The sequence below is a fragment of the Orcinus orca genome, chromosome 17 (assembly GCF_937001465.1).
Source record: "Orcinus orca chromosome 17, mOrcOrc1.1, whole genome shotgun sequence".
Taxonomy (NCBI): domain Eukaryota; kingdom Metazoa; phylum Chordata; class Mammalia; order Artiodactyla; family Delphinidae; genus Orcinus; species Orcinus orca.
The window spans coordinates 5994211-6019747 of record NC_064575.1 but is presented as its reverse complement, the minus strand read 5'-3'; the positions used below and the strand labels follow the sequence as shown (position 1 = coordinate 6019747).

Below are 25537 nucleotides of genomic sequence, written 5' to 3'. Positions count from 1 at the left end.
GGGTCTCCTATTCTTCTACCTTCTTTCATGATATTAAAATTACCTTGGGTCCTATGATTCTGATTTAGTTTATCCAGCCTCTTTTGAAAGCCTAACTCTGTATTCCTTCCTCCCCAATCCCTCTGAAATTTCATGAGACTGTTCAGCACAATGGTCTTCAGTCAGAAACCTGAGGAGCAACTTGGAGTTAACGTCCAAGACTGACCATGAGCACAGACAGACTTGGTTTCAGATCCCAGCTTTGTCAATTGTGTGAACTCCAGTACCTAAATTAATCTCTCTGAATCCCAGTTCTATCATTTATAAAATGGGGGGGGGAATAATAATATGTCATGTAGGCCTGTTATAGCAAGTCCTTCATATAGTGCTTGGAACAGTGTTTCAAGAGGTATCAGCTATATTTGTACATATCATCAGCACTAAGCTATCAACTTAAACTTAGTTGATATTACTTTAAAAATCTGCTTTAAGTAGTTACTGCTTTACAAGAGAGTAGTTCCTAAGTGTGAGTGAGAAATGAAATTTAACATATGGTGATGAATTTATAATGAACCTTCTGTGATACAATCTCTTACCACTGGACCTTGGTTACTAGTGACCATAGTGCCTTCTAACGCTAGCAGGACGACCCATCATTGTAAGCCGAAAGCGAATCTCAAAAATAGAGTGCTCTTTTGATTAAGCAATTACAACAAATTAAAAGAAATTTAGAAATTCTTCATAGACATCAAATCTTAATCCTCATCCTGCGGGATTCTTTGATGGCCTTGATGTTGATTCTCTCAAATACTGGGACTTTGATGGCTCCCTATAAATGACTGTCTTTTGAAAAAAGTAAAATAACTATATATTTATCAGTATAAAAGTCCTATGAGCATCTGTGCTTTAGTCTAGTGTAAACCTAGCTCATCATGACTCCAACTCCCACCCAAAAACTTTCTCAGCATGTCTGGCAAAGTGGTAAAATTAACTGGTACTTACTGCTAACACTTGGCCTTTCCTTAGCTACTTCCTGACACATATTTTAGAACTAATTTCAGAATGTAGTATTAAGGAATTTCCTTTCAAGTTTGGAATTGAGGACTGAAACAGCTGCACCGCCAAGGTGGGTTACTCTGCAACAGTCCACTGTCCCTTACACAGGGAGGGGGACGAAACCCAAAGAGGGGACGGGAGTCAGTGAGCATAAAGGGCCTCTTCCCTCTCCCTTTGCATCCTTATAACCAGGTCTACACACTGTCATCACCACCACCAGCACAGCCTCTGCAGCATTTGCTATTTCATTTAGATCCTGGAGTGAGGGAGGCACTGTTGCTTAGTGGGCAACAGCACGGATGCAGGGGCCCGACTCTGGGATTGACTCTGCCACTTATTAGACGTGTGACTCTGGGCAAGTCACTTAACCTCTTTGTGCTCAAGGGCTGGAATGGCCTTTCGAGATAATTAAGGCCAATCACATCATTTTATAGGAAAGGAAAACTGAGTCACAGAGATTGAAAGATACCCTCAGAGTCAGAGAGACAGGCAGTGAACAAGCTGGTTAGTGTGTTGACAAAAGCTAGGAAGGAAGAAAGACCATTCTATAGTTGTTAGATCTGCCTCTCAGGAAAAAGTACTCAACCTGTTCTTTTTGTCCCTGGCTCTCCTCAGTTTGTGAGATCACTCCATTTTTTAAAATATAATTTTATTTCTTTCAATGAATTTGAAATAAAAAAAATTTGGAATAATGAAAACAAGAAGTCATATTAACTTTAACATTTAGCTCTCAAAGTCACGGCTGTGTGTTATTTCAAACTTTCTCCTCATCATTCAAGCCATAGTGACATTTTTAATATACTGTATGTATGTTTCAAGAATTAACATTAAAAAGAAAAATTTTTTAAAAAGGAAAAGAAGACAGTTAATTGATAAAACAAGCTTTCTAGGCAAACTGGAGGAAAGGATGTAGCTTGTAAGGGGAGTGATTCCCTCAGACCCATCTTCTTCAGACTTAAAAGAGGGTGGTGGGGATGGATGTAATAAACTCAGAGGCTAAGAGGAATGTATTAAGAAAGCTAATTCTTGTCAGGCTCTGTTTTGCCAGCAGAGCTGCTGCGAGTGAGGGGCAGGGGTAGAACGGGCGCTGTGGGCAAGCCGGGCACGTCCGGGCTCAGCCATCCGGGGGCAGGAGAGGGGCAGCCCGCCTGCCCAGCACGGGCGCGCGGGCGTCCCCAGAAGCACCGACTGCACAGGGCAGACAGATCCAGTGGCTGTGCAGTCAGGCAAGGGGCTGCAGAACCGCTGGTCAGAGAATGAAGCAGAGGCAGGAAGGAAGGGGCTGTGAGACGTTAGAGAAGAGGGCCCTCCAGGGCCCAGGGACCAAGGCGCAGGCACACCTCAGGCCTAGTGGCCGGACTCGGGGCAAACGGCAGCTTGTGGATGCACAGTGTGCCAGACAGGCAGTGACTGTGCTGAAGCAGAGACAGATTTACTTCATTTCACGATCCGTATCATCACACACGCCAGCTCAGAAGCCTACCGTGAACGTGTGTCAGAAGTGCCGGCCCTGCCGTCAGAAACGCTGCTGAGGTTTTCTAGCTCTACCTGGCTCACAAGCTCACTTTCAGTAAATAACTGTACTGCTCTACTATCAAAAATTTGTAGTTTTACACCTACGGTTTGCTTGCTCCTATAATATTACGTGAAGGTACTGGGTAATATTTCTATCGCATTTAGGTTTACCCCGTTTTATTGTGGTCTACAAATAAGTCAATTTCCACCTATGTAAAGTTTTGTTTGCAATTAGACTGCCAACTATGGAAGACAATGGAATCATTTCTCATTCTGTTTTGTTTGCTTCTTTTTAATTACTTCTCTGTTCAGTAAATAGTTGTCTGGAGCTCTTGGGAAACAAGCCATTTTAGAAAGTTACTTTCTGAATAGAAGAAGGCTGACTGTTAGAACTTTTATGTTTTAATATGTTTCTTAATGTGAAGCCCTCTAAAATGCTCTGTGCAATCCTTCACCTTCTTAGAATATAAACAGCCAACTATTCCGCATCTGGACCCATGTACATCACACAGGCTCACACCACCACGCTCATCTCCTGTGTAAATTTTCTGTGCGTCAGAAGCTGGAAACTCTAAAGACTACATTTCTCAGACTCCCTTGCAGCTAGGATTTTGTAGGATTCCACCCTTCCATCAAGCAAATAAATACATACTTGTACGGTGAAAGTTAAGATCATGGCGTGGAGATGATGCAGCTCTTCTGGTCCCCAAGGTCCTGGAGGCATCTGACTCTCCCAGTGCAGTCATGATGGGGTGTTCTAGCTCTGGGCCCCAGCTCCACAGGCTCTGAGCAACTGATGGGGCACAGGAGGTGTTTTCTCTAGAAAGTTCTGTTTGCTTCTCCTGTCTAAGGAAAGCTTGGTTTGCTATCTCTTCCAGAAATTCTATAAATTATTCAAGGCTCTGTAAGAAAACCCTTACTATTTAATCTAGCAAATGGATTCTGTTTTCCATAATCAAAAACCCTGACCAATATGGCTAATGATTAACACAGCATTATCACCACTTATCTTTGCCATTCTTCCTTCATCATTTTCTCCTTTTTTTATTGTCATTTCCTCTAGTTATTTCCCTTATAAGTAAAAAGGCTGGCCTTTGTAAGATACTATGATCAATCAGATAATAAATCATTATTTTCATGAGTTCAAACTGCCAATTATAATCACTGGGTCTTCTTAGCTATCTTCCCTTTAGGGAACCTTCTTCAATTTCAGTTCTAGGTTTACTATACAACTGACCCTTGAAAAACACGGGTTTGAACTGGGCAGGTCCACTTACGCATGGATTTTCAACAGCAAACACTATTACAGGATCTATAATATAGAGTACTACACGATCCGAGGATGGGGAGTCGTGGATACAGAGAGCCAATTATAAGAGGAGTTTCGACCGCTTGGAGGGTCGGCGCCTCAAACCCCCATGTTGTTCAAGGGTCAACTGTACTTCTACTAACAAAGATATGCATTCTAACTTTAATTCTTGGTCATACACTTAAATAATAGAAAAAGAAAGCATATGAAACAAAGAGATGACTGGGCATTTAACCTGTGTTTTAATTAAAAATCATAATCTAAATAAATATTAAGTAAAAAATGAGAAGTGCTAGAAAATATTAAAAAACTATCTGGGGGTTGTAGTTATAAAAAAAAAGGCAGGAAGAAATAGGACAATTCAGGAGAAGCCTGACTGTGTTGAAAGTAAAGAGAGATGAGGGAGAATTTCCAAGTAGACCTGTCCCTAAAAGAGCAAGGTCAACACATGTTCCTGTATTCTCCACATGTCTCAGAAATAAGCCTCTAATGGGAGAAAAGGATGCAGAAAGGGAGACTTGAGAAATGAAAGACAGGTGCAGAGAGCTGATACTGAATTCCTTCCTATGTTGAGAAATGAGAGGGGAAGAGAGAACCGGTGTGCACAAGGCAACAGAAAAGAACTCGGAAGGGAAGGAATCACATGAAAAGGAACAAAGGGTGCACAAAAGGGTATGTTGGAAACATGGCCAAGGCCGCAATTCAGCATGCCACCTGCAGTAACCTGTGGACAAATGGAGGGTCATGTTTACCAGCACATGTAACAAGCTTTATGAAGAGGCAAGCTGTGGCTATTATAAAGGTGTCCACTCGTACATTACACCACGCACACTGGTTTCTAAGTTGTGCTCGGCAAAGTCCTAGGGTTCTTTGGAAATGTCTGAGGCAATTCCCTCTTCCTGCAATAAGAGGAGTTCTCTATGTGTTCCCGTAACTTGAACAAAGAGTTTGGCTCCTTAAGATATATCGAAAATAACCAACTTAAGCCCACTGCTTTGGCTTCAAGAGCTTAACAATTACCTACGGCAGACAGGGATGCTTACAGCTGTGATCTAAGATACCTACTGTTTTATCTAATCAACAATTCCCCCTGTGAACCCACGTAATCGTAATCAGAAAGAGGCAGGATGGCACAGTGGTAAAAAGCACAGACTTGGGGGCCAGAGTGCCCAGTTTGAAGCTCACACACTAACCACTTCCTCACTCAGTCACCCTGGGCAAACTGCTGCATCTGCAAATGGAGTGATAACAGGGTCTATGCCAAGGAGCTGTTGTAAAGATGAAATGAGGTAATGACTGTAAAAGTGCTCTGAGGGGGGCTTTCCTGGTGGCGCAGTGGTTGAGAGTCTGCCTGCTGATGCAGGGGACACGGGTTCCTGCCCCGGTCCGGGAAGATCCCACACGCCGCGGTGCGGCTGGGCCCGTGAGCCATGGCCGCTGAGCCTGCGCGTCCGGAGCCTGTGCTCCGCAACGGGAGAGGCCGCAACGGTGAGAGGCCCGCGTACCGCAAAAAAAAAAAAAAAAAAAAGGGGGAAAAACGTGCTCTGAGGGCCAGGAATGTGGTAACTGCTATCTAAGTATCACCTATTAATATTATCATCAGATTGGCACATCTAATTCCATCAGCAAGGTCTTCATGGTTTATATTTTAGTTTTTACTTCCCAGGTTACTTTGCTTTTCTTGATCTCAAAGCAAATTCATGTTGAACAAAGACAAGCATTTTCCTCATTTTAGGGCTTTACCTCCCAAGTTTTTGTCCTTCTCCACTGAAAGCCTTGAACCTCAGTCTAGGTTTTATGTATTCTTCATCGTGATGATCCTCCATATCCAGATTCACGTGGCCTCTGTGAACCAGCCGCTGAAGCTCCAGGGGAATCTCTCTTAAAAAAAGAAAAACCACAGTGAGATACCACCTCACACCTGTCAGAATGGCATTAATCAAAAGGAACACAAATTAACCAATGTCGGCGAGGATGTGAAGAAAAGAGAACCCTTGTGCACTGTTGGTGGGAATGTAAATTGGTGCCGCCACTGTGGAAAACAGTATGGAAGTTTCTCAAAAAACTAAAAATAGAACTACCAAATGACCCAGCAATTCCGCTCTTGAGTGTATATCCAAAAAACCACAAAAGCACTAATTCCAAAAGATGCATCCACCCCAAGGTTCATAGCAGCATTATTTACAATTGCCAAGATATGGAAGCAACCTAAGTGTCCATCAACAGAAGAATGGATAAAGAAGATGTGGTACATATATACAATGGAATACTACTCAGCCACAAAAAAGAATAAAATTTTGCCATTTGCAGCAATATGCACAGACTTAGAGGGCATTGTGCTAAATCAAATAAGTCAGAGAAAGACAAATACCGTATGATGTCACTTACATGTGTAATCTAAAAAAATACAACAATCTAGTGAATATAACAACAAAAAAAGAAGCAGACTCACAGATATAGAGAACAAACTAGTAGTTACCAGTGGGGTTGGGGGGAATATTGAGCTAGGGGAGTGGGAGGTACAAACTATTAGATGTAAGACAGGCTACAGGGATGTATTGTACGACCCAGGGAATATAGCCAATATTTTGGAGTAACTGTGAATGGAAGGTAACCTCTAAAAATTATATAAAAATAAAATAAAAATTAAAAAAAAGGTTTCAGTAAACTTTTTGAAAAATGAGTCTACACTGTTGAGATCGTGATAGTTAAGCTGTGAACTTGAAAACAGCAATTTTTGCTTAATTTATAATTTAAAAATTTCTGTGATGATTGACTACTTCTCATAGATCTTTCTTCCTTAAAGGTGCCTCATATTATTCCTTAGTGATTCTCAACATAGGGATTCTGTCGTCACAGGGAGGCTGGAGTGCTTCTGACAGAAGGCCAAACTGTAGGGAAGCAATTTACACCTAAGTCGGCATTAGAAAATCCTGATGAGGACATAACAGTTAATGTGAATATTTATTTCTAAACACCCTGGAGGAAGTTTGGAAATCTGACAGGGGTGATTTTGATTGTCATGTGATTCATGCATGCTGCCCTCCCTTAGGGTCAGGATCAGGGCAGGAGATGCTCTGTCTCGGGGTCTCAACTTACACAATGAAGACTTGTCGGGGGTTCCACAGAACCACTGAGGGTCCCACCAGGGGGTCACGTGGATGACAAGGCTGTTTATAATGCCTGAGCCTAAAACCTAAGGCTTAGGCTCTATCTTACATATAAGCAAAAAAAAAAAATTTTTTTTTTTTTGGTATTGTATAAGTATGCTTTGAACTTTTCAGGAACTCATCTGCCATATAAACAGAAGGAACATTGTACTTTGTCTTGTTTGGAACTGTACCAAGTGCCTGACTGCAATGCCACTTATAGTAATTAAGCTGCCAAAGTAACACACCTCATTATTCTGTTTTTTGTGTGTCGCATCTACATGAAAAGTGCTAGACTGCACACAGGTGCAGTCTATGTCAGTCTATCTGTCTGCTTTGTTATGTCTTCTGGTGTAATCATACCTAGGCATTAGACGTTGAAATATGTTTAGTTTTATGATAAATTACCTTCCTTTACTTCTTCACCATATTTAAGATAAATTATATGAATGTTTTTAGAAATAATATGCACAGATTGATTATGTTACCTATAAATTCTTCTTTGAGGATAGTGAAGATAGTGTTACAAAATATTTGTTATAAAAAAGGAACAATGATTATACAGCTGACAACCACTATCTGACGATCATTTTTTTCAAGGAGTCGTTTCTAAAATCGTTCTTGATCATAATTTGTACTTGAGGATATGGTGTAGCTCAAATGAAAAAATTCTCTTAGTATACCATGACTGATCACTAGCCTACAACGTCCGTCGAGTATTTTCATTTAATAATAAATTAGTTTTGATCTATATTATAGCACATTCATCATCATGTTCTTTTCTTCTTCCATCTGGAAGTAAGCGTCATTTCAGCAGTCATGTTGACCTTTACTCAGCAGATGAGCACTTCCCCCACCCAGTGGCTCCCAAGCTCTGCCCAGTGACTGTGCAGGTTTCCAAGTCCACAGCACTGACTTCAACTCTTACCCTTCTATTTGCCACCAGCATACACTGCTTCCCGGGTCAGCTTCCCACCTTTCTCAATGACCTCCCTCCCGCTTACAGCATTTCTTGCTTTTCTTTGGTATTCTGACATTACTTTTGTAGAATTCAAATACAAAATCCATGCTACTTAGTTCTAAAATGCCTTTCGAGTTCCTTGCCCACCTCAACTCCGATGAGTTCCCATCTCCACTCCACTTCAGCCACTCTCCTTGGACAGATTTCCTCACTTGGAAAAGCCCCACCTTCAATTCCTGGATGGAGTGTAACCTCCTGCTCCAGCCCCTTCACTGCTACTTACATCTCCCAGTTCATGGCCAGCCTGACACCTTTCTTCAGTTGTATTTCTACTTAGGGATGATCACACTGTCAGCTAGTGAAAGCACAATGCAGAAAAGCTTTTATAATCGTAGCAAAATCACTTGATTCCTCGTCCTCTAGCCAGAAGGCCTGGTGAGTTACGATGTTCTTTAGATGGGTTGGAGTCCTGTAAATCTGGTTTACTTTCACAAAGTATAACTTCAAACTAACCTTTTGAAATCTTCTGCCAGCAGTAATGCCACTTTAAAAGCTTTCTAACATAAGTTGCTGAAATTCAGGCATACATGCAATGAATCACCCCTGTCAGTAGTGAGCAGGACAGTGGCTTAGTGGATGAGCAGCTACCTGCTAATCAATTCACTAATTTATTACATTACAATACCTCTGCTCAGAATTGGGACCATAGCTTCACTGGATTTTAAAAGGGACCAATGACCACTGCTCCCCCCCAGCAAGTTAAGAACCACTGACATACAGATAGCAACATGTCCTTTATATACTTAAAAATATCCTTCCCCCCAGCAACCACTTACAGAATATATTCCAGTATCTCACTCTTAAAAACCAGTAGAGCACTACTGAACAGCGTTCTGTTTACAAGAAAAAGAAGTTCCACCCTCAGTAACAAATAGAACCCAAGTAACACATCTTACCCTCTCTTAACGGACTCCAGAAACTGAGCATTTGTTGGGTCACTGTAAGGTCTCAATTCTCCATCGTCTAAGCTGAAACCATTGCTCCACAGTTTAAGCAAAATCTGAACCTTTTGAGCGTAGGAAAAAAGAAATACAAGAACGCGTCTGCATTAAACAATTTTAATTTTCAAATGTGATATTTATGATTTACTTTATTTAAAATATAGAGTTATTTGTACTATTCTTTTTTTTTTTTGCTGTACGTGGGCCTCTCACTGCTGTGGCCTCTCCCGTTGCGGAGCACAGGCTTCGGACGCGCAGGCTCAGCGGCCATGGCTCACGGGCCCAGCCGCTCTGCGGCATGTGGGATCTTCCCGGACCGGGGCATGAACCCGTGTCCCCTGCATCGGCAGGTGGACTCTCAACCACTGCGCCACCAGGGAAGCCCTGTACCATTCTTTATTCAGCTGAAATAAAGGTATAAACGAAGCCACGTGTGAGACCTATATTTAGCTTAATGAACTGACAATGGCTGAAATAGCAAAGGTCCCATCGCTGGACCCTGGCCTTGAAGTACAGTTATTTCCGGTTCACTGAGAAGACCAAAGTCCTGAGAGCATCCAGCTGCCACGCCACACCCACCTGTCTCCATCATCTCTGTCTTCTCTCTTTTTTAACGTCTTTATTGCAGTATAATTGCTTTACAATGGTGTATTAGTTTCTGCTTTGTAACAAAGTGAATCAGCTATATATATACATATGCGGCTGCTTCCCACTAGCTATCTACCTTACGTTTGGTAGTGTGTATATGCCACTCTCTCACTTCGTCCCAGCTTACCCTTTCCCCTCCCCATGTCCTCAAGTCCATTCTCTACATCTGCGTCTTTATTCCTGTCCTGACGACCCTAGGTTCTTCAGAACCTTTTTTTTGGTTTTGTTTTAGATTCCATATATATGTGTTAGCATATGGTATTTGTATTTCTCTTTCTGACTTACTTCACTCTGTATGACAGACTCTAGGTCCATCCACCTCACTACAAATAACTCAATTTCGTTTCTTTTTATGGCTGAGTAATATTCCATTGTATATATGTGCCACACCTTCTTTATCCATTCATCTGTCGATGGACACTTAGGTTGCTTCCATGTCCTGGCTATTGTTAATAGAGCTGCAATGAACATCGTGGTACACGACTCTTTTTGAATTATGGTTTTCTCAGGGTATATGCCCAGTAGTGGGATTGCTGGTCTACCCGTCTTCTTTCCTGCTGCAGAGCTTAACTATTTATGCCAGGGGGCCAGACAGAACCTCCAGAGACCCTCCAAGGCTAAACTATACATGTTTAAAATGAAACACAACTCCGAAATTTCAAAAGGCAAAAACAAAGAATGACTTTAGGCATTTCTATGTTTATAACTCAGCTAATTCTACATCATGATGGTACGTCATTTATAATAATTATTATAACATATATGTAAGCTCATTTTGACAGTGAGTCATACATTCTCTCAACAAATAGTTACGTATCTCTAAGTGCAAGGCACAACTGAGATATAAAATACAAAATTTAAGTATGAAAACTTACACATAATTGTAAGTCCTTTTAATCCATGCTTCAAAAAATAACAGAACAAAAAGAGATTATATTATTAATTTTTAATTTTATAACAAACAGTAGTAACTAGAGGCAAAAATCTACAATTTTTCATTTTCTTTCTGTACGTACATCTTGCAACTGATTTTCTCCATAGATGTATTCAGACCGCTTACAAAAGGAATTACCCAATCTGTATCCTCCACCTGTAAAAGACTAAAACACACACATAGCAAATGAGCTAAAAATCCACTGAGGCTTATCAAGCAAAGTGGTAAGATAATGTGTGATAATATATTTTAAAACTGTATCAATTATAATAGCCAAACTGGTTTATACTTTGCAGGAAATTTTTGTATTAAAATAAAGGTCTTATATTACAGAGAGGTATACTCTAGTAAGAAACTATGTTTCTTCCCACAAAAACATTAGTGACTCAGAAGCTGAAATAACTTAGGCCAATCTTAAACTAAGAAATGCATTTATACTCTGAAATAATATTTTCAAGTAGAAACAGACTTTAAAAACCCACCTTTAATATTTTATGACAAGTCTTATAATTCTTGAATCATATTTCACAAAGTAAATAAGAGTTTCATAGAGAAAGGAAGAATTTTATAAATGAGTATAAATTACCCTGAAGAAAAGCTCCATACTTCTAAGCTGCTTTGATTCAACTGTAACAAATCAACTAGACTGTACTTTTTGTTTTGTTATACTAATTACAACGTCTTCTATTTTTCAGGTAATATAGCTTATGAGGTAAAACTGCTGTTTCTTTTAATCACCATTCATATGATAAATGAGCTATTAATCATCACATTGCTTTCCTTTCTATAGACTAAATTATATCAATCCTATATTTTTCTTACAGCATTGGAGAACTTGCAAGAACCAAAATTACCTGAGACTTAACTGAAAGAGAATTTCAAACTGTGGGTAAAGAACGAAATGAAAACTAAAATTTAAGTTTCATTTAACAAAAGCGGTTCTGAGCAGTGGATGACCCTCACAATTACCAGACAGGCCCCCTAGGCACACTGGACACCTACTGAGCCATGATCCCTGGGGCCACATGGTGGTTTAGAAAACCTCCCAAATGATTTTGATGAGGGAACTCAGGTTGGGAAACGATGATTATAAGAATATATGACAATTATACACAAAAATATACTTGAAGTCTTCTTTGATATACCAGTACTCTGCCAGCTGACATAGTTATAAAAGCTGTATAAAAGTTTTATAGGAATTCAAGGCACAAAAACAACTCAATCGAGAAAGGAGAGCCTTTCAACACACAATGGTGAAGCTACTGGACCTCCATAAGGAGAATAATGAACCTCGATGTAAACCTTATAGAAAGTTAACTCGAAATGAATCGTAAGTTTAAATGTAAAAAGAAAAACGATAAAAAATGTTCTAGATAACATGAAAGAAAATCTTCCGGACCTATAGTTAGATGAAGAGTTCTTGGACAAGATGCCAAATACATAAAAGAAAAAAAAAAGGATAAACTGGACTTTATCAAATTGAAAACTTTTGCTCCGTAACAAATCCTGGTAAGAGGATGAAAAGACAAGCTACAGTCCAGGAGAAACTATCTGCAGACCATATATCTGACCAAGGACTCATACCTATTAAAATATATACAGAACTCTCAAAAGTCAACAGTAACAAAACAAACAATCCAACTAGAAAATGGGCAAAAGTCCATTTACTGAAGAGGATAATAAAGATAATGGCAAATAAACACATGAAAAGATGTTCAATATCACTAGCCATTAGGAAAATGCAAATGAACATGATTAGCCATTAAGAAAATGCAAATCAAACCCACAGTGAGTTATCACTACACACCTATCAAAATGGCTAAAATTATAAACAGTGACATTACCAAATGCTGGCAAGGATGTGGAGAAACCGGATCCCTCCCACACGGTGGAAAACGGTTTGGCAGTATGTATATGTATAAACATATACGTACCCTTCGACCAGGCAGCTGCACTTCTAGGCATTTATCCCAAAGAAATAAAAACTAATTTACTAAATACAAAACACGAGTGCTCACAGCAGCTATATGTCTGCCTTCCTTCCTTCCTTCCTTCCTTCCTTTTCTCTCTCTCTTTCTATCCATTTCGTTAGTTAGTTGTGCCGGGTCTTAGTTATGGCAGGTGGGCTCCTTAGTTGCGGCGTGCCAGCTCCTTAGTTGAGGCATGCGATCTCTTAGTTGTGGCATGCATGTGGGATCTAGTTCCTAGCCAGGGATTGAACCCGGGCCCCCTGCATTGGGAGCACGGAGTCCTAACCAATGCGCCACCAGGGAAGTCCCAGTAGCTATATTTCTAATGGCCAAAAACTAGAAACACCTAAAATTTCCCTCAATAAGTGAAGAGTTAACAAACGGTGGTACATCCACGCCATGAGCGCTACTCAGGAATAAGAAAGAGGGATCTACTGATACACTCAATAACTGATGGATCTCAAGGGCTTAAGCAGAGTGGAAAAAAAGCTACTCCTAAAGGGTCACATACTGTACGATTCTATTTGTATAACATTCTCGATATTACAAAATTACAGAGATGGAGAACAGATTAGTGGTGGCCGGAGGTCTATTGAGGGCGGGGTCGGTGGCAGTGACTCTAAAGGGGGCCACCAAGAGGAGACTGTCGTGATGATGGAGAGCATCCAGATCGAGGAGGTCACTACACAAACCTACACCTGTGATAAAATGACACAGACCTACACACAAACCCTGCACCGAGGTTAAATTCCTACTTTTGGGACTGAACTATAATTATGTAACAACCACTGGGGGAAACTGGGTGAAAGGTGCATAAGACCTCTCTTCATTCTTTGGCAAATTACTGTGACTCTATAATTATTTCAAGATAAAAAGGTAAACAGAGAAGTTTTATAGAAATGTTGAGAAACTGCCTCAACTTTCAACCATTAGTAGAAAGATTATATAGACTTAGAAAAATAAAACAAATATTTGAAACAAATATACAGTTAGAAAAACAATGTTTGCAACTAATATAAAAATCTTTAGGAGATCAAATATATAAACAGCAAATTTAGTTTTTTTTTTAAACGTTAATGTTATATTGCTTTTATATTTTATTTATTTATTTTATTCCTTGGCCACGCTGGGCGGCATGTGGGAACTTAGTTCCCTGACCATGCCCCCTGCAGTGGAAGCTTGGAGTCAACCACTGGACCACCAGGGAAGTCCCAATAGCATATTTAGTTTAAAAAATTCAGCCCTTACCTTAGATTTGTCATCACTCGAAGCTCTTGTGGCTTCATTCAGAGGGACAGCCCCATGTTCCCTTGCCTCTTTGAAAAGTTCATTCACAATTTTCCCAGTTGAAGGTCGAACTATATGTAATCCACTGCATTCATGTTCACTTGGATAGAACCTTTAAACATTACAGTTCATGAATAAAGACAGAATACAAACATAAACTACTTTAAGGCAAAAAGCTATACAGTCTTAGGAAATGACTTTTATTTAAAGAGAGCCATTTCTAAGGCCTTTGTGGAAATATTTAATTTTAAAAACGGGATTAAGGAATTAAGTAGTATCAACAGTTTGCAGAGATTTGGTAGCAAATTCAGCATCCCACCTGAGAACTAACTAGTTTGTTTCTTCCTCACTTACCCTCTGTAACTGCTCATCTATCACATGGATCTCTTTGACAGCTGACAACCAGAAGCTAAGCCTCTCCCCCCGAGGAATCCACATTCAGTAGGACCTGGTCAGTGAAGAGACTTCTATATTTAGATGCTGTAAATATCTAAATCTAGACCATAGGGCTACACATAGAGTTTACTCCTCAGAGAGTTCTGATTGAAAAATTATAACCTCCCTGTGTTAAAGGTAAATAACTTAGACCACAAACAATTTTCTCAGTGTTAACTATGTAGTGAATCATTTCTCTATTCTTTTCTATTTCATAATGGTCCTAGGAAATATAAACATTTCCTTCACATAAACTAGTAACCTATTTTATCTTTCAAGATTTTTTACAATCAAGAATATCAGAAAATATAACCAATGAAATATCAACATGGAGACTTCCAGAATAAGGTGACAATCAAAGCTCATATCCTTGACTACCGATACCCTCCAATTCAGTTCCTAATTTGCACTGAACTGACTCACAAAACAAAGGGGGAAAATTATATCAGCACTGGAGACTAGGAACAGAAGTCACCTTCAAGACTTTCCCAAAATTAGTATATGCAAAACTAAACAGGAAAGGGAAGGGCAGCTCAGCTCTCAATTCACTGTAAGTGGAAGAAAGATCTACACAGAGAACAATGGACACCAGCAGAACCCCACTAACAGGCCAGCTCACAACTACTGAGGGTGGGGTGGGATGGATCCAGCTGCTAGCGCTCTGGTCAAGTACACTGAGGACTAAGTTCACCCAGAGCAGGAGCGTCTGGAAGCCTTCCTGCCCAGCGGATACTCAGAGGGCCCAGTACAGACAAGCAAGGCCGAACACTGCCATGGCTGGCTCTTACGACAGGGGTCAGCGTTAGAAGGCGCTTGATAGCAGATGCCTTAAATGGCAGCACTGAGAAAGGAAGGGGAGGGGAGGGGAGGGGAGGGGAGGGGAGGGGAGGGGAGGGGAAGCAAAGCTTCCTGCTACAGCTCCTCCTGTTGGAGCCCCTTCCCTCCTGTCTCCTGTCCCTGATCTGGCAAAGTACAACGATAGAGTTCCTTTTTCTCAGCCTTGGTGAGAAAGACCTTACAGGCAAAACCTGACGTAGGAAAAGATTTACTAACTTCTTTATGGTCACTGATTTTTTATTACCGGTATAAGAAATCTTTGCCTACCTCAGGGTCTATTTTCTTCTAGAAGTTTTATTGTTTTCCACAATCCATCCTTCTCCTCTTTCATAAGTATGCCTATATACTTGACTCTCCTTCTCTATTTAAATTCATCTGATCATCAACGTTTGTCCACTCCCATAGATAGCAACCTTCTCTATACAGAGGACTCTCAAATGTATGTCTTTAGACCTTCTTACTTACGGCCTGGTGCTGAACTGAAAAGCACCTACTTGAATCCAGTTCATCTCTTCCCATTAATGATCACATTTTCCCTGGATACCAGATTAAGAAGCTTTCAGTCTTCCCTCTTTCCCGTTCACTTACTCTCTATATTCCACGTCATCACGTTTCTACAATCAATTCCTTGAAAGTATCCCACACCAGTTTCACCCCTTTCTGCTCCATTCCACTGACACCATCCTAACCTCAAATTTCATGCCCACATTCTCTGGATTACTGCAGCTGTCTTCTTCTTGATTTGTCTCCTTAGTTTGTTCTTCCCATTGCTATTTATCTTATACGGTACTGCCAGACCTACTTTACCAGAAGTATAATAATAATAACCAACATTTATCAACTGCTCATTTAATCCTCATAACAATGGCATTATCCCCACTTTCCAAATAAGAAAACTGAAGCTTAGGGAATTAAAAACACTTGTCCACAGGCAAAACCTTATCAGAACAGAGAGAAAAAAAGATAGAAAACTGAGGTGTGTCTATGTCTAGAATCAAAGCTCTACCGCTCTACTATAGTTTTTATGGTAAAAGCTACAGTGAAAAACATACACTGGCTTTCCCCCGCCTTGCGCACAAGAGCAGCTCTCCTTGGCTGTCAAGGCTGGCCGTGATGTGGCTGCATGCAGGACTGGATGCATAATGTGTGGGCCGGCGGCAAAATGAAGGTAGGAGTCTCCTTGCTCAAAGTGCATTGAGAATTTCAAGACAGTAATACAAAGCCTTAAACCAAGCTCGCGGCCCTTCCCGGAGAGGGGCTCTGGGCGAAGGCTGGGGCTCCACGTGCACGAAGCACACACGGCGGCACCCCGCCCACCCAGCCTCACCTGCCACGAGGCTACTCAAGTTCTGCTGCTCCTTTCTGGCTCGCTCTTGGCATTTTTATTATTTTTTCTTCTGGGCCTATTTTGTTCCTTGTCTTCTGTGCCTACCCACATCCTAATAACCTTTTAAGCCCCAGCTAGGTACCGACACTGTGCTAGACATCTGATAGACTTACTGAATTCTCAAAACCATACTAGTGTCTCATGACTTGTAGGGGACATTTTTTTTTAAGTTCTTACATTTTTGGACAAGAAGACTCACATTTTTAAAGTTCTATTTGTGACAGAGAAGCTTCTGTGGATGAATATGTAAAAGCAGCTGTCAGGCTAACTTCTGTGAGTTTTTCTGTAGATCCTGCCCCTCCTCTTGTAAATTAAAAATAGGTCACACTACGTCTAGAGTACTTAAGTTTCACATTATGTACACAGTGACTTAAAATGACAATGAACAGATGAATGTTTTGATATCTAATGTTGTCCAAGAAGGTGGACCATTAATTAAGACTGTTTTCTGTACCAGACAGAGCGGTAGACATGCAATGAAACCCGGCAGATGTCAATGCTGAATGTGAAGTCAAGGGAACTGCATACTTAGCATTCGAAAATATCATGCTTCGCAAGAAGAAAACATTGCCAATAATCTGCTTCACATTGTATTTTAAGCAGATTAAACATAGTATAAGCATCAACCAATATATTTAAGGCAGCGCCTCTTTTTGGATATGTAAATAATTCTAGAAGTCAAATCTGAGGCACAAAGTCCTTAAAAATTGCATTATCAAATTATAACTGTTAATGGCAACACTGTTTCAGATAGTATAAAATAAAAGAGAAAAAACCACTCATTGAACTATCTCAAGGATTATATTCGAAGAGCAAGGAAAATATTAATACACTAATCTTATTTTAAGAAGTCAAATATTTTGATTTGTTATACCAACAAATTAAGTCATTCAAAATCTGTTCAAACTGGGGAACAGTGGCCAAATAGTTAATGAGTAAAACTTTGGTACATTAATATTTTGAGCTCTTTCAAAATTTCAGAGAGTGTATAGATTAAGGAAGCAGTTAAAATACAAAATATTATATACATATATGTCTATGTATGTGTGTATAGGCATACACACATACACAAACATACATATTAAATAAGAATTAAATGAAAGGGAAGGATATTCAAACAGTGCCAAGATACCAACCTGCAGATTATAAAGGAAAAACTGTATCTTCCGATGGAGTGGGGTGGTGGTCAGCACCTTAACCAAGTGAACATAGCACCAATAGTGGGAAAACCTGAAACCATATGGCTCCTGATGTGATATAATACATAGCAGAAAACATCACTAACTAGTGTTCTTAACAAATACGTTTAACAAGAATCTAATCGTGAGGAAACAATGACCCTGAATGTGGCACATTTTAAAAGACATCTGGCCCCGGCTCTTCAAAGTCCACGTAATAAGCTTTAGATTATATAGATGAGCTAAATGCAGACAACAGAAAGGTTGGGAAAAGTGCTCTGGATTCAGATACCAAACAGGCATCATGAGTGGAATGCATGGCCCTTGGCTGGATCCTAAACCCAAAAGGCTCTAAGAGTACCTGACTATAGACTACGGATTAAATGACTTACGCAACTAGTGCTCATTTTCTAAGGTGTGATATGTTATCAAGGTTATAAAGGAGTGTGGGCGTCTTCTTAGGGGGTGCAGGCTGAAGCCTCTCGGGATGAAATGCTATGATGGCTGTAATTTACTTCCAGATGGTTGAGCAAAAGACAGCGTGTGCACCAATGTACTGCTGTATACAACATGTTAACAACTGGTGAATATCGGAGCAGACACGGCATATATTCATTGTCTTTATCTTTGATTATCTATGGATTTTAAAATTTGTAAAATAAAAAGGTGGGGTGAAAATTATAAATATTATTCTTTCTTTCCATCCAGGTCCAGAAAGGGATGTCATTTTACCTCCCCTACAGAAAGAAAGAAGGTAGACTAGTGACAAACAAAAAAGAAAGAATAACTTCCAGTGAATTTTTCAACTTTTGATAAAAGAACAGACTTTCTGAAAATGAGATATAATGGGAAAATTCAAGTTTCTCCCCAGTAATGAGATTTGCAGTACTAAAGGGACATTGAGGAAAACATTCCTGGAAACAAGAAAACTCATGACAATAAAATATACCTGGTTCTCATCTCTTAAGACTTCACTGTTGGTTGTTTTTATAGTTCAGGGATTTTAACAATAGTAAATACTATCTAGAAGATCACTATTAGATGGATCATCACCCAACAGAAGGAAAGACAGATTCCTGAAGTTATAGATTCTTAAATGAAGGACTCCATGGATGGGCTTTAAGAAACACACAAACCCTTAAAAACGACTGACAAAATTGTACATAAGTCTTGCTCTGGGGGAGAGCGGGTATGACTTTCATCAGATCCTCAATGAGTCCAATGACTCAAAAAAGAACCACGGTGCCCAAGAAAAATACTATTCAGTATATTATGCTATGTAATGTCTATCAAAATATTAAGTATTTAAGATAATTTTCCCATAAGTTTCTTCTGGCTTTCTGACTATTAAAGTTTCAGAAATAGTATCTAAAAAACATTTATTTTAAGAAGTTATAGTTAAAAATAAATTCCCAGGACCATTTAAAATAATGTGGGATTAGTGAACTAAAAAGGGATACAAGTTTAAAAACCAAAACAAAACTTACCTTTGAGGTGTTGTTCGTGGGCTTTTAAAGGCTGTAGCGTGAGGTCTATCAGATTTGGAAGCTTTGCATTTCACTTCATCTTCATATAATTCTGCCAAGGCCAACTATAGAATAACAGATTTGTCATAAAGTATAAAAACACTAGAAATAAACCCTTCTACACAATGACAAGTTATGAGTAGAAAATTAACTTGTAACTGAGTAGTAAAGATGTCTAATTAAAAATGAAGGCTGCCATTTCAGAAGATGATTCCCTTCCAAAATAAAACTGCTGCATTTCTCATTTATAAAATGAACCAAAAATGCCACATATAGAATAAATTAAAGTTACAATAATTGTTTAATTACTTTCAATGAACTATTCAACAGTTTCAAAAACTATTTGGTAACAGATCATTTTCAAAGTTGGACCTACAATTCTTTTAAAAATACTTGAAGATGTTTCACACTAATGTCAGTTTGCTCTCATCAGATCCCATAAAAATATTTCACTTAGCTGTTCAAGTTTTCAAAATCTGAGTAGAGGAAACAATTCCAAAATTATTCTACCTAAAAGTTTACCAGACATATAAATTTCATCAAGTTTAGGAAAATGAGCTTCATTTCAATGAATGATATATACAGTTTATATAACTTTTAGAAAGCAATATTACCAAATTATGCTTTATAGATATATGGCTGGATATCTTCAAAATGAAATAAACAAAGCATGGTTTTTGAAACTGGAATTTTAAGAAATTATCAAAATATTTCATTATCATATAAGTTATTTTGTTCCCACTTCTGACTTTCTTGGACAACTCAAAAACTTTCCTTTATGCCCCTTGTGGCTATTTAATTATAATTGGCATGACCATAATCTTTGGAAAATTAAAAAAAAAAAAAGACAAAAAAAATCCCCCAATCCCCCCAAAACCCAGATGAAGTGCTCCTTATTGAAACATGAGAAATATAAAAACTATCTCCAGGGATTCTTTCCTCAGTAGGAAAAGAAAAATATGCACACAAGAAAACAAAAATGAGTCTTTATTTTTCCCACCTAATTTTTTACCTCCACCCCATACACATATGTCAACTTTCATATTTCTAACATGGCAGTTTTGCAGGAAATCCTAATTATAAAAGTGCTATGTAGCCTAAAAGGACTCATTAAAATCCTAACTTAGGCTCTTACTGTGTGAGCTTGGGCAAATTATTTAACTTCTCTGAGCCTTAGTTCCCTCATCTTTTAATGCCTATTAAAACAATACCTTAGAGGTATTACGTAATGTATGTGAAGCACAAGGCAAGTGCTCCGAGAAGATATTATTAAAAAATGCTCAGCAATGATTGTGTCAGTGTTTCATTTTCCCCAAGGTTTCTTTTCTTCCTGCAGTGTTATCTATATATCTCCTATGGTCTTTTCCTACTTATCCTCTCCAAAAGGAGAAAACAAAACAAAATAAAAAACCCACCACAAAACAAATGAGAAGAGACAGAGGCAGAGACAGACAGACACTCTGACTACTTCGGCCCAAAGTTTTCAGAAATTTTTACCTCCCTGAAATTTCTTCAAAACCGTATTCCTTTATGGATTTCCTCATAAGCTGATAATATTGCTCTATGAATTACTTTTATGCTATTCCTATTCCCATCAATGAAAATGTTATCTGTATGTCAAAGGGCCATTTCAGCCATCCTTCAAGAAGCCTTTTCTAATTTTCTTAACTAAAGTGGTATTTCTTTTCCAAATCCTCATAGCACATTTACATTGAACATTACATTGTCATCACTTGTGTACTTTTCTTACTATTTCATCCCCCCTACTATAATTTAGGTTTCCCAAATTGTTTTTAACATAGCATATGACAGGCACCCAACAAATTCTTGTTGAATTATGTAGACTACAACTCAACATGAATCATAAAGAGACACAGATAATGTTATAGATTTAAAAACTGAGATTATATTTGCTATACTTTTGGACCTTGTTTTTTGCTTTAAGATGATTTGAATAAACCCTGTAAATCAAATAATCTTCTTCTATAAAACAGATGAATAATGCAAACAATGCCTTTTGACTCCATGGAATGCGGAATATATATTAACAAAATAGGAATATGGAGAAAATTACATTACAGCAGGGAGTCCACCTAGCTGAAAGGGCCAAGTTATCACCAGTACATCATTAACTTAGAGGAAAATGAATGATATTTAGAGGGAATTAATGCCAGGATCCATGATGTACCTGAAGCATCATATGGCATAAGTTCATAAGCAAATATTTTAAATAAAGTTAATCTATATTATTTGACATAGCAAATGACACCACATCAGAAGAGGAAATTAACTGATGCACTGGTTAAAACCAGTAGAAAACAACAACAAAATCTCAGTCAAATAAAGAGATAAAAATGTGTGCACTGTGAATTATCAGGACAGACTTCCATGAGCTAAACAACTAGATTATGAAGATATTTCAATTACACAGAGAGAATAAAGTATGTAAGCCCTGATAATCTTTTCTCTAGAATTTGAAATGTGAAGAATGTGAGAAAAGAACCTGAAATTGTGGGTGAGAACATCAAATATATAGCAAAAGATTAAACGTACTGGAATTCCCAGTCTTAGAGGGACAACTGCCAGAAGGTATAACACAGATGTTTCAATCTAGAAAAGCAACATCAGCATCACCTGGGGACCCTTGAAAACTGCAGATGCTCAAACCCCAACCTAGACCAAGTGATTTAGAAAATCAGGGGTGGGGTCTGCTGTCCGTGCTTAAACAAGCCTTCCAGGTGACTCTGATGTATGTTAAAATTGAGAACCAACGATATGGGACGCTGACATCAACAGGACGAGGGTACTTGTGACAAGTGCAACACAGTGCCAGACATCTGTACACTTTTCTTACTGATAGAACTCCCCTCTTTGCCCCATCCAAAGCCCACTCCGAACCCTAGGAAGTACTGAAGTTATTAGCCCCAATTCTCCTCAACTCCAACCTATATGGAAACAAAGAAATGAAAACAGAAATCTTTTTCTTTTGATATCATTCTGGAGGAAACCTGGGGCAGAAGCATACGATCAAATACCTTAACTGTTAACCCCGTTGTGTGGATGGACTGAGGGGCATGAGAAGAGACAAAGGGCTCTGAAAATGTTCACAAACACTAATGGACACTGAGGTTTTGGGGGTGAGTACTGTCACTAACAATCCTATACCAAACTTTCCCACTGAATGTTCCCAATTTTGGAGGAGGAAAGGACCTAAGATCTACTCTCAGTTTGAGATCCATGGGAGATTTCTGAATTTGTGAGTCAGAGGCTCACGGTGCTGGGAGGCTTTTTGGGAGATGACGATCGTCTTTCCTCTTGAGGTGAATGAGGAAATCGCTCCTAATGTAGACGCCAACCCTACGCCGCATGGCAGCTAAGAAACAGGTACTCAGTGGTACTTTTGCTATTTCCAATTATACTGTGAAAGACTCTCAGAGCGAGTTGTCAGGAAAGTTAAGGAGGATCTACTGAAAACTGAACCAAGTGGGTAAGTCTTCAAATAAACATGGCTAGATTAAACAATAAAATAATCCCCAAATAATCAATATCCAAGAAACCAGCTGGGGAGACAACATTATCCAATTCTTTTAAATCTTTGATACTCTATTTCTTCACATGCCATCACCTGGTTGTTTTCAGGTTTCTTTGCAAATTCTTCACATTCTTATTAAATTCTAAGGGAAACACTATGAATACTTAGTGTATTTGATATTCCAAACCACATTCATAAAAAATCAGTTATCTGCTTGAAACTACCTACCGGGGAGTAGACAGGGGATGGAATTAAAAAAACCCCAAAAAACCCTATTTTCTAATTGATGGTGGAAAGGAAGGAATTTTCACAATTGGTGACATCTACCACAATATCTCCAACAATTTATCATATCTTAATCCAGTGGATGAAGTATAAATTTGTCAAGTATCAGGTGATCATTAACCAAGCTGTTCTCATTTTTCACATAAAAAGACAAAATAGATTTAAATTAGAGAAAGGATATTAAGTCACATAGTTTTAAGTTTAATAGCATTAGCATGGACTAACCAGTGAAAGTTATAGTATTTTTCTCCTTTAAGGGAAAAAGAACCAAATATTTACTAAGCAAGTCTGATCCAGGATAACATGGGATTGAACAGACACTTTATAGACATTTCTTTATTTCATCCTTGACACCACCATCACCTCTAGTTTACAGATAAAGACACTGAGGATCAGAGAGGTTAAGACATTTTTCCGATATTCACATAACTATTAAGTGTCAGGGTCGAGATGCAAACCGAAGTTGTTCTGACCAGAAACTCCACTTTTTCCCTGACAGTCCGTGCTGCCTCTTAGTGATACCGGTCTTCAGCAGAAAATACGAGGTGGATGAGACCTTCCTGCCCCTTGATTCTGTTTACTGCATCTGAACTGACTATGAACACTGGAACTCTACATTGAGTTCATCTCCTAACCTGACACCAATCTCTCCATTCTCCAAATTTGTCATTTTATGCCCTACTTATTTTGGCACTAATTCATACTCCATCTCAAAATGTTCTGTTAAATGTATGTGTATCTTATTTCTGCAAAAAATAGGTAGAAATGTCTTTTATACTTCTATGCCCTTCAACAGTGTCCCAGCACCAACTGTGGATTTGAGGTCCTATTTATCTGTGCATTCCCGAGCTTAGCAGTATGTTACATGGCAGGTGGTCATGATATGTTTGTTCAAAGAAATAGAATGAAGGTGTAACAATGAAGTAATAGAACTTTTCTACCAAGGCTTGTGGATTGAATGTTATTTATTTTTAATTATAGCCCCCTACAGATGTTTACTTTTTGAATTTTATCAATGATCTTACAAAGAGACAGTTAAAAAAAAAAACCTCTAAAATGAGTAGTGTGACGCATCTGGCGGAGCAAGATTTGGTGCGCTGGTGTTTAGCTAACTAATGTCAATGTCCTGTAACATTACGCAGTTTTATTTCTCTGTTTCTTATGTGCAATGTTTTCTAGACTGTAATCTGTTACAACTAGGCTGCGCAGCCGTAGGATGAAATACTTTTTAGTTCACCCCTTTAAAAGGGAAAAGCTATCTGATAAAAAGGAACCCTTTTACACGTAAGTAATCGAGCCACAAACAGCATCCAAGACAAACAAGATCAAACCAGCCCACGCTGTGACTCGATTTCCCCACGGCCACAGCAGAGCTTTCTTCTGCAGTGAGTCTGACCGGAGCATCAACCGGTGAAGCACTCAACTGACCCCTAACCCCCCAAACGCCATGAGCAGCTGCTTCTTAAACTGCAAGTGGGGTGGAGGGGAAACGAGGCAGGGGCACCACTGACAGCCGGGCTCGGACACTTGTTTTCACCGACGCCGCTGCCCGGCGCGCCGCCTGGGGCGGACCCGCGGCGCCGGAATCACAGTTCGGTCCCCGAGCCGGTCTGGGGAAGCTCGGCCGCGGCCAGGGCGGTTCCACACGCCCCGGCCGCGCCGTCCCCGACGCCGCGCCCCCGCCCCGCCGTTCGCCGCACCTGCAAGTCCCGCGCGCTCGGGGGCCGCGGCCCCACCGCCCTCGGCCCCTCCTCGCCCGCCTCGCCGCCGCCACCGCCCTCCGCCATCTTTCACTCGCTCCCGGCACCGCCGCCGCCGCCGCCGCCGCCGCCGAAGCGTCTCCCGCGACTTCCGGGGCCGGTTGCCTGGCAACCGCGGGGCGGGGCGGTCCCTGCGCGTCCCCGCCTCCCCCGGCCCCCGTGCGCGCTTCTTCCGGCGCCCGCCCACCTGTGCGGTCCCGCTTCTTTCCTTAAAGGAAGTTGGCTCAGAATTTCCCCGCCAAGAAGCCTTTGCGTAAACCCGGAGGCTGCTGGGCGCTGCCCTGGAGGGCAGCACGGACTTTCGTGTTCTTTTAACCCCACAGTGAAAACGTCCCCTGGATGTTTCATCTGATGAAAAGTGCCACCGTCCTTTTCCAGTCTCGGTCACATTCTCTCATTTCCTTGCCAAGGACTGGGTGGTACGTCGCCCCCAAAGCGTGAATTGACGTTGAGGAGGAAGAACCCTGTAAACTTTCTTTGCGATCAGAACTAGAGACTTCTAAACTCATCTGAGATTTATTCAAACTCCTGTCTTATCCCAAGCACTTTTATAACCCCGGATGCAAAGGTAAAAAGAAGTAGTCCTGGTCGTTATAAAACTCACAATCTGTTGGGAGAGGGAGAGGTATAAACAGATAATGAAGTGCCATTTGCAGTACAGCTTTGCAGGAAACGTTATGAGTGGCATGTGGGGTGTGAAGGGGAGTATTCTGTTGGCACCTGCTATGTGCACCATGCTAGGTGCGTTCGATTGTATGTGTAATCTCGTCTGTTCCTCTGCCAGGTAA

The 25537-nt window shown here is 40.0% G+C and overlaps 1 protein-coding gene across 2 annotated transcripts in view; it reads right to left on the bottom strand.

The window, feature by feature from the left end:
• Window positions 1-24787, bottom strand: part of UBXN2B (UBX domain protein 2B) — a 39412-nt gene extending 14625 nt beyond the window's left edge. Inside the window, exons 1-7 of one of the 2 annotated variants that reach the window (XM_033437617.2) lie at window positions 24690-24787; window positions 19134-19237; window positions 13771-13921; window positions 10635-10718; window positions 8926-9035; window positions 5603-5740; window positions 3203-3396 (exon numbers count right to left, since the gene is read on the bottom strand). In XM_033437617.2, the coding sequence (XP_033293508.1) occupies window positions 3203-3396; window positions 5603-5740; window positions 8926-9035; window positions 10635-10718; window positions 13771-13921; window positions 19134-19237; window positions 24690-24776 (868 nt within the window). In that variant the 5' untranslated portion in view covers window positions 24777-24787. The remainder of the gene's footprint in view (window positions 1-3202; window positions 3397-5602; window positions 5741-8925; window positions 9036-10634; window positions 10719-13770; window positions 13922-19133; window positions 19238-24689) is intronic. The other variant, XM_004274994.3, reaches the window with a different exon arrangement.
• Window positions 24788-25537: the final 750 nt, after the last annotated feature.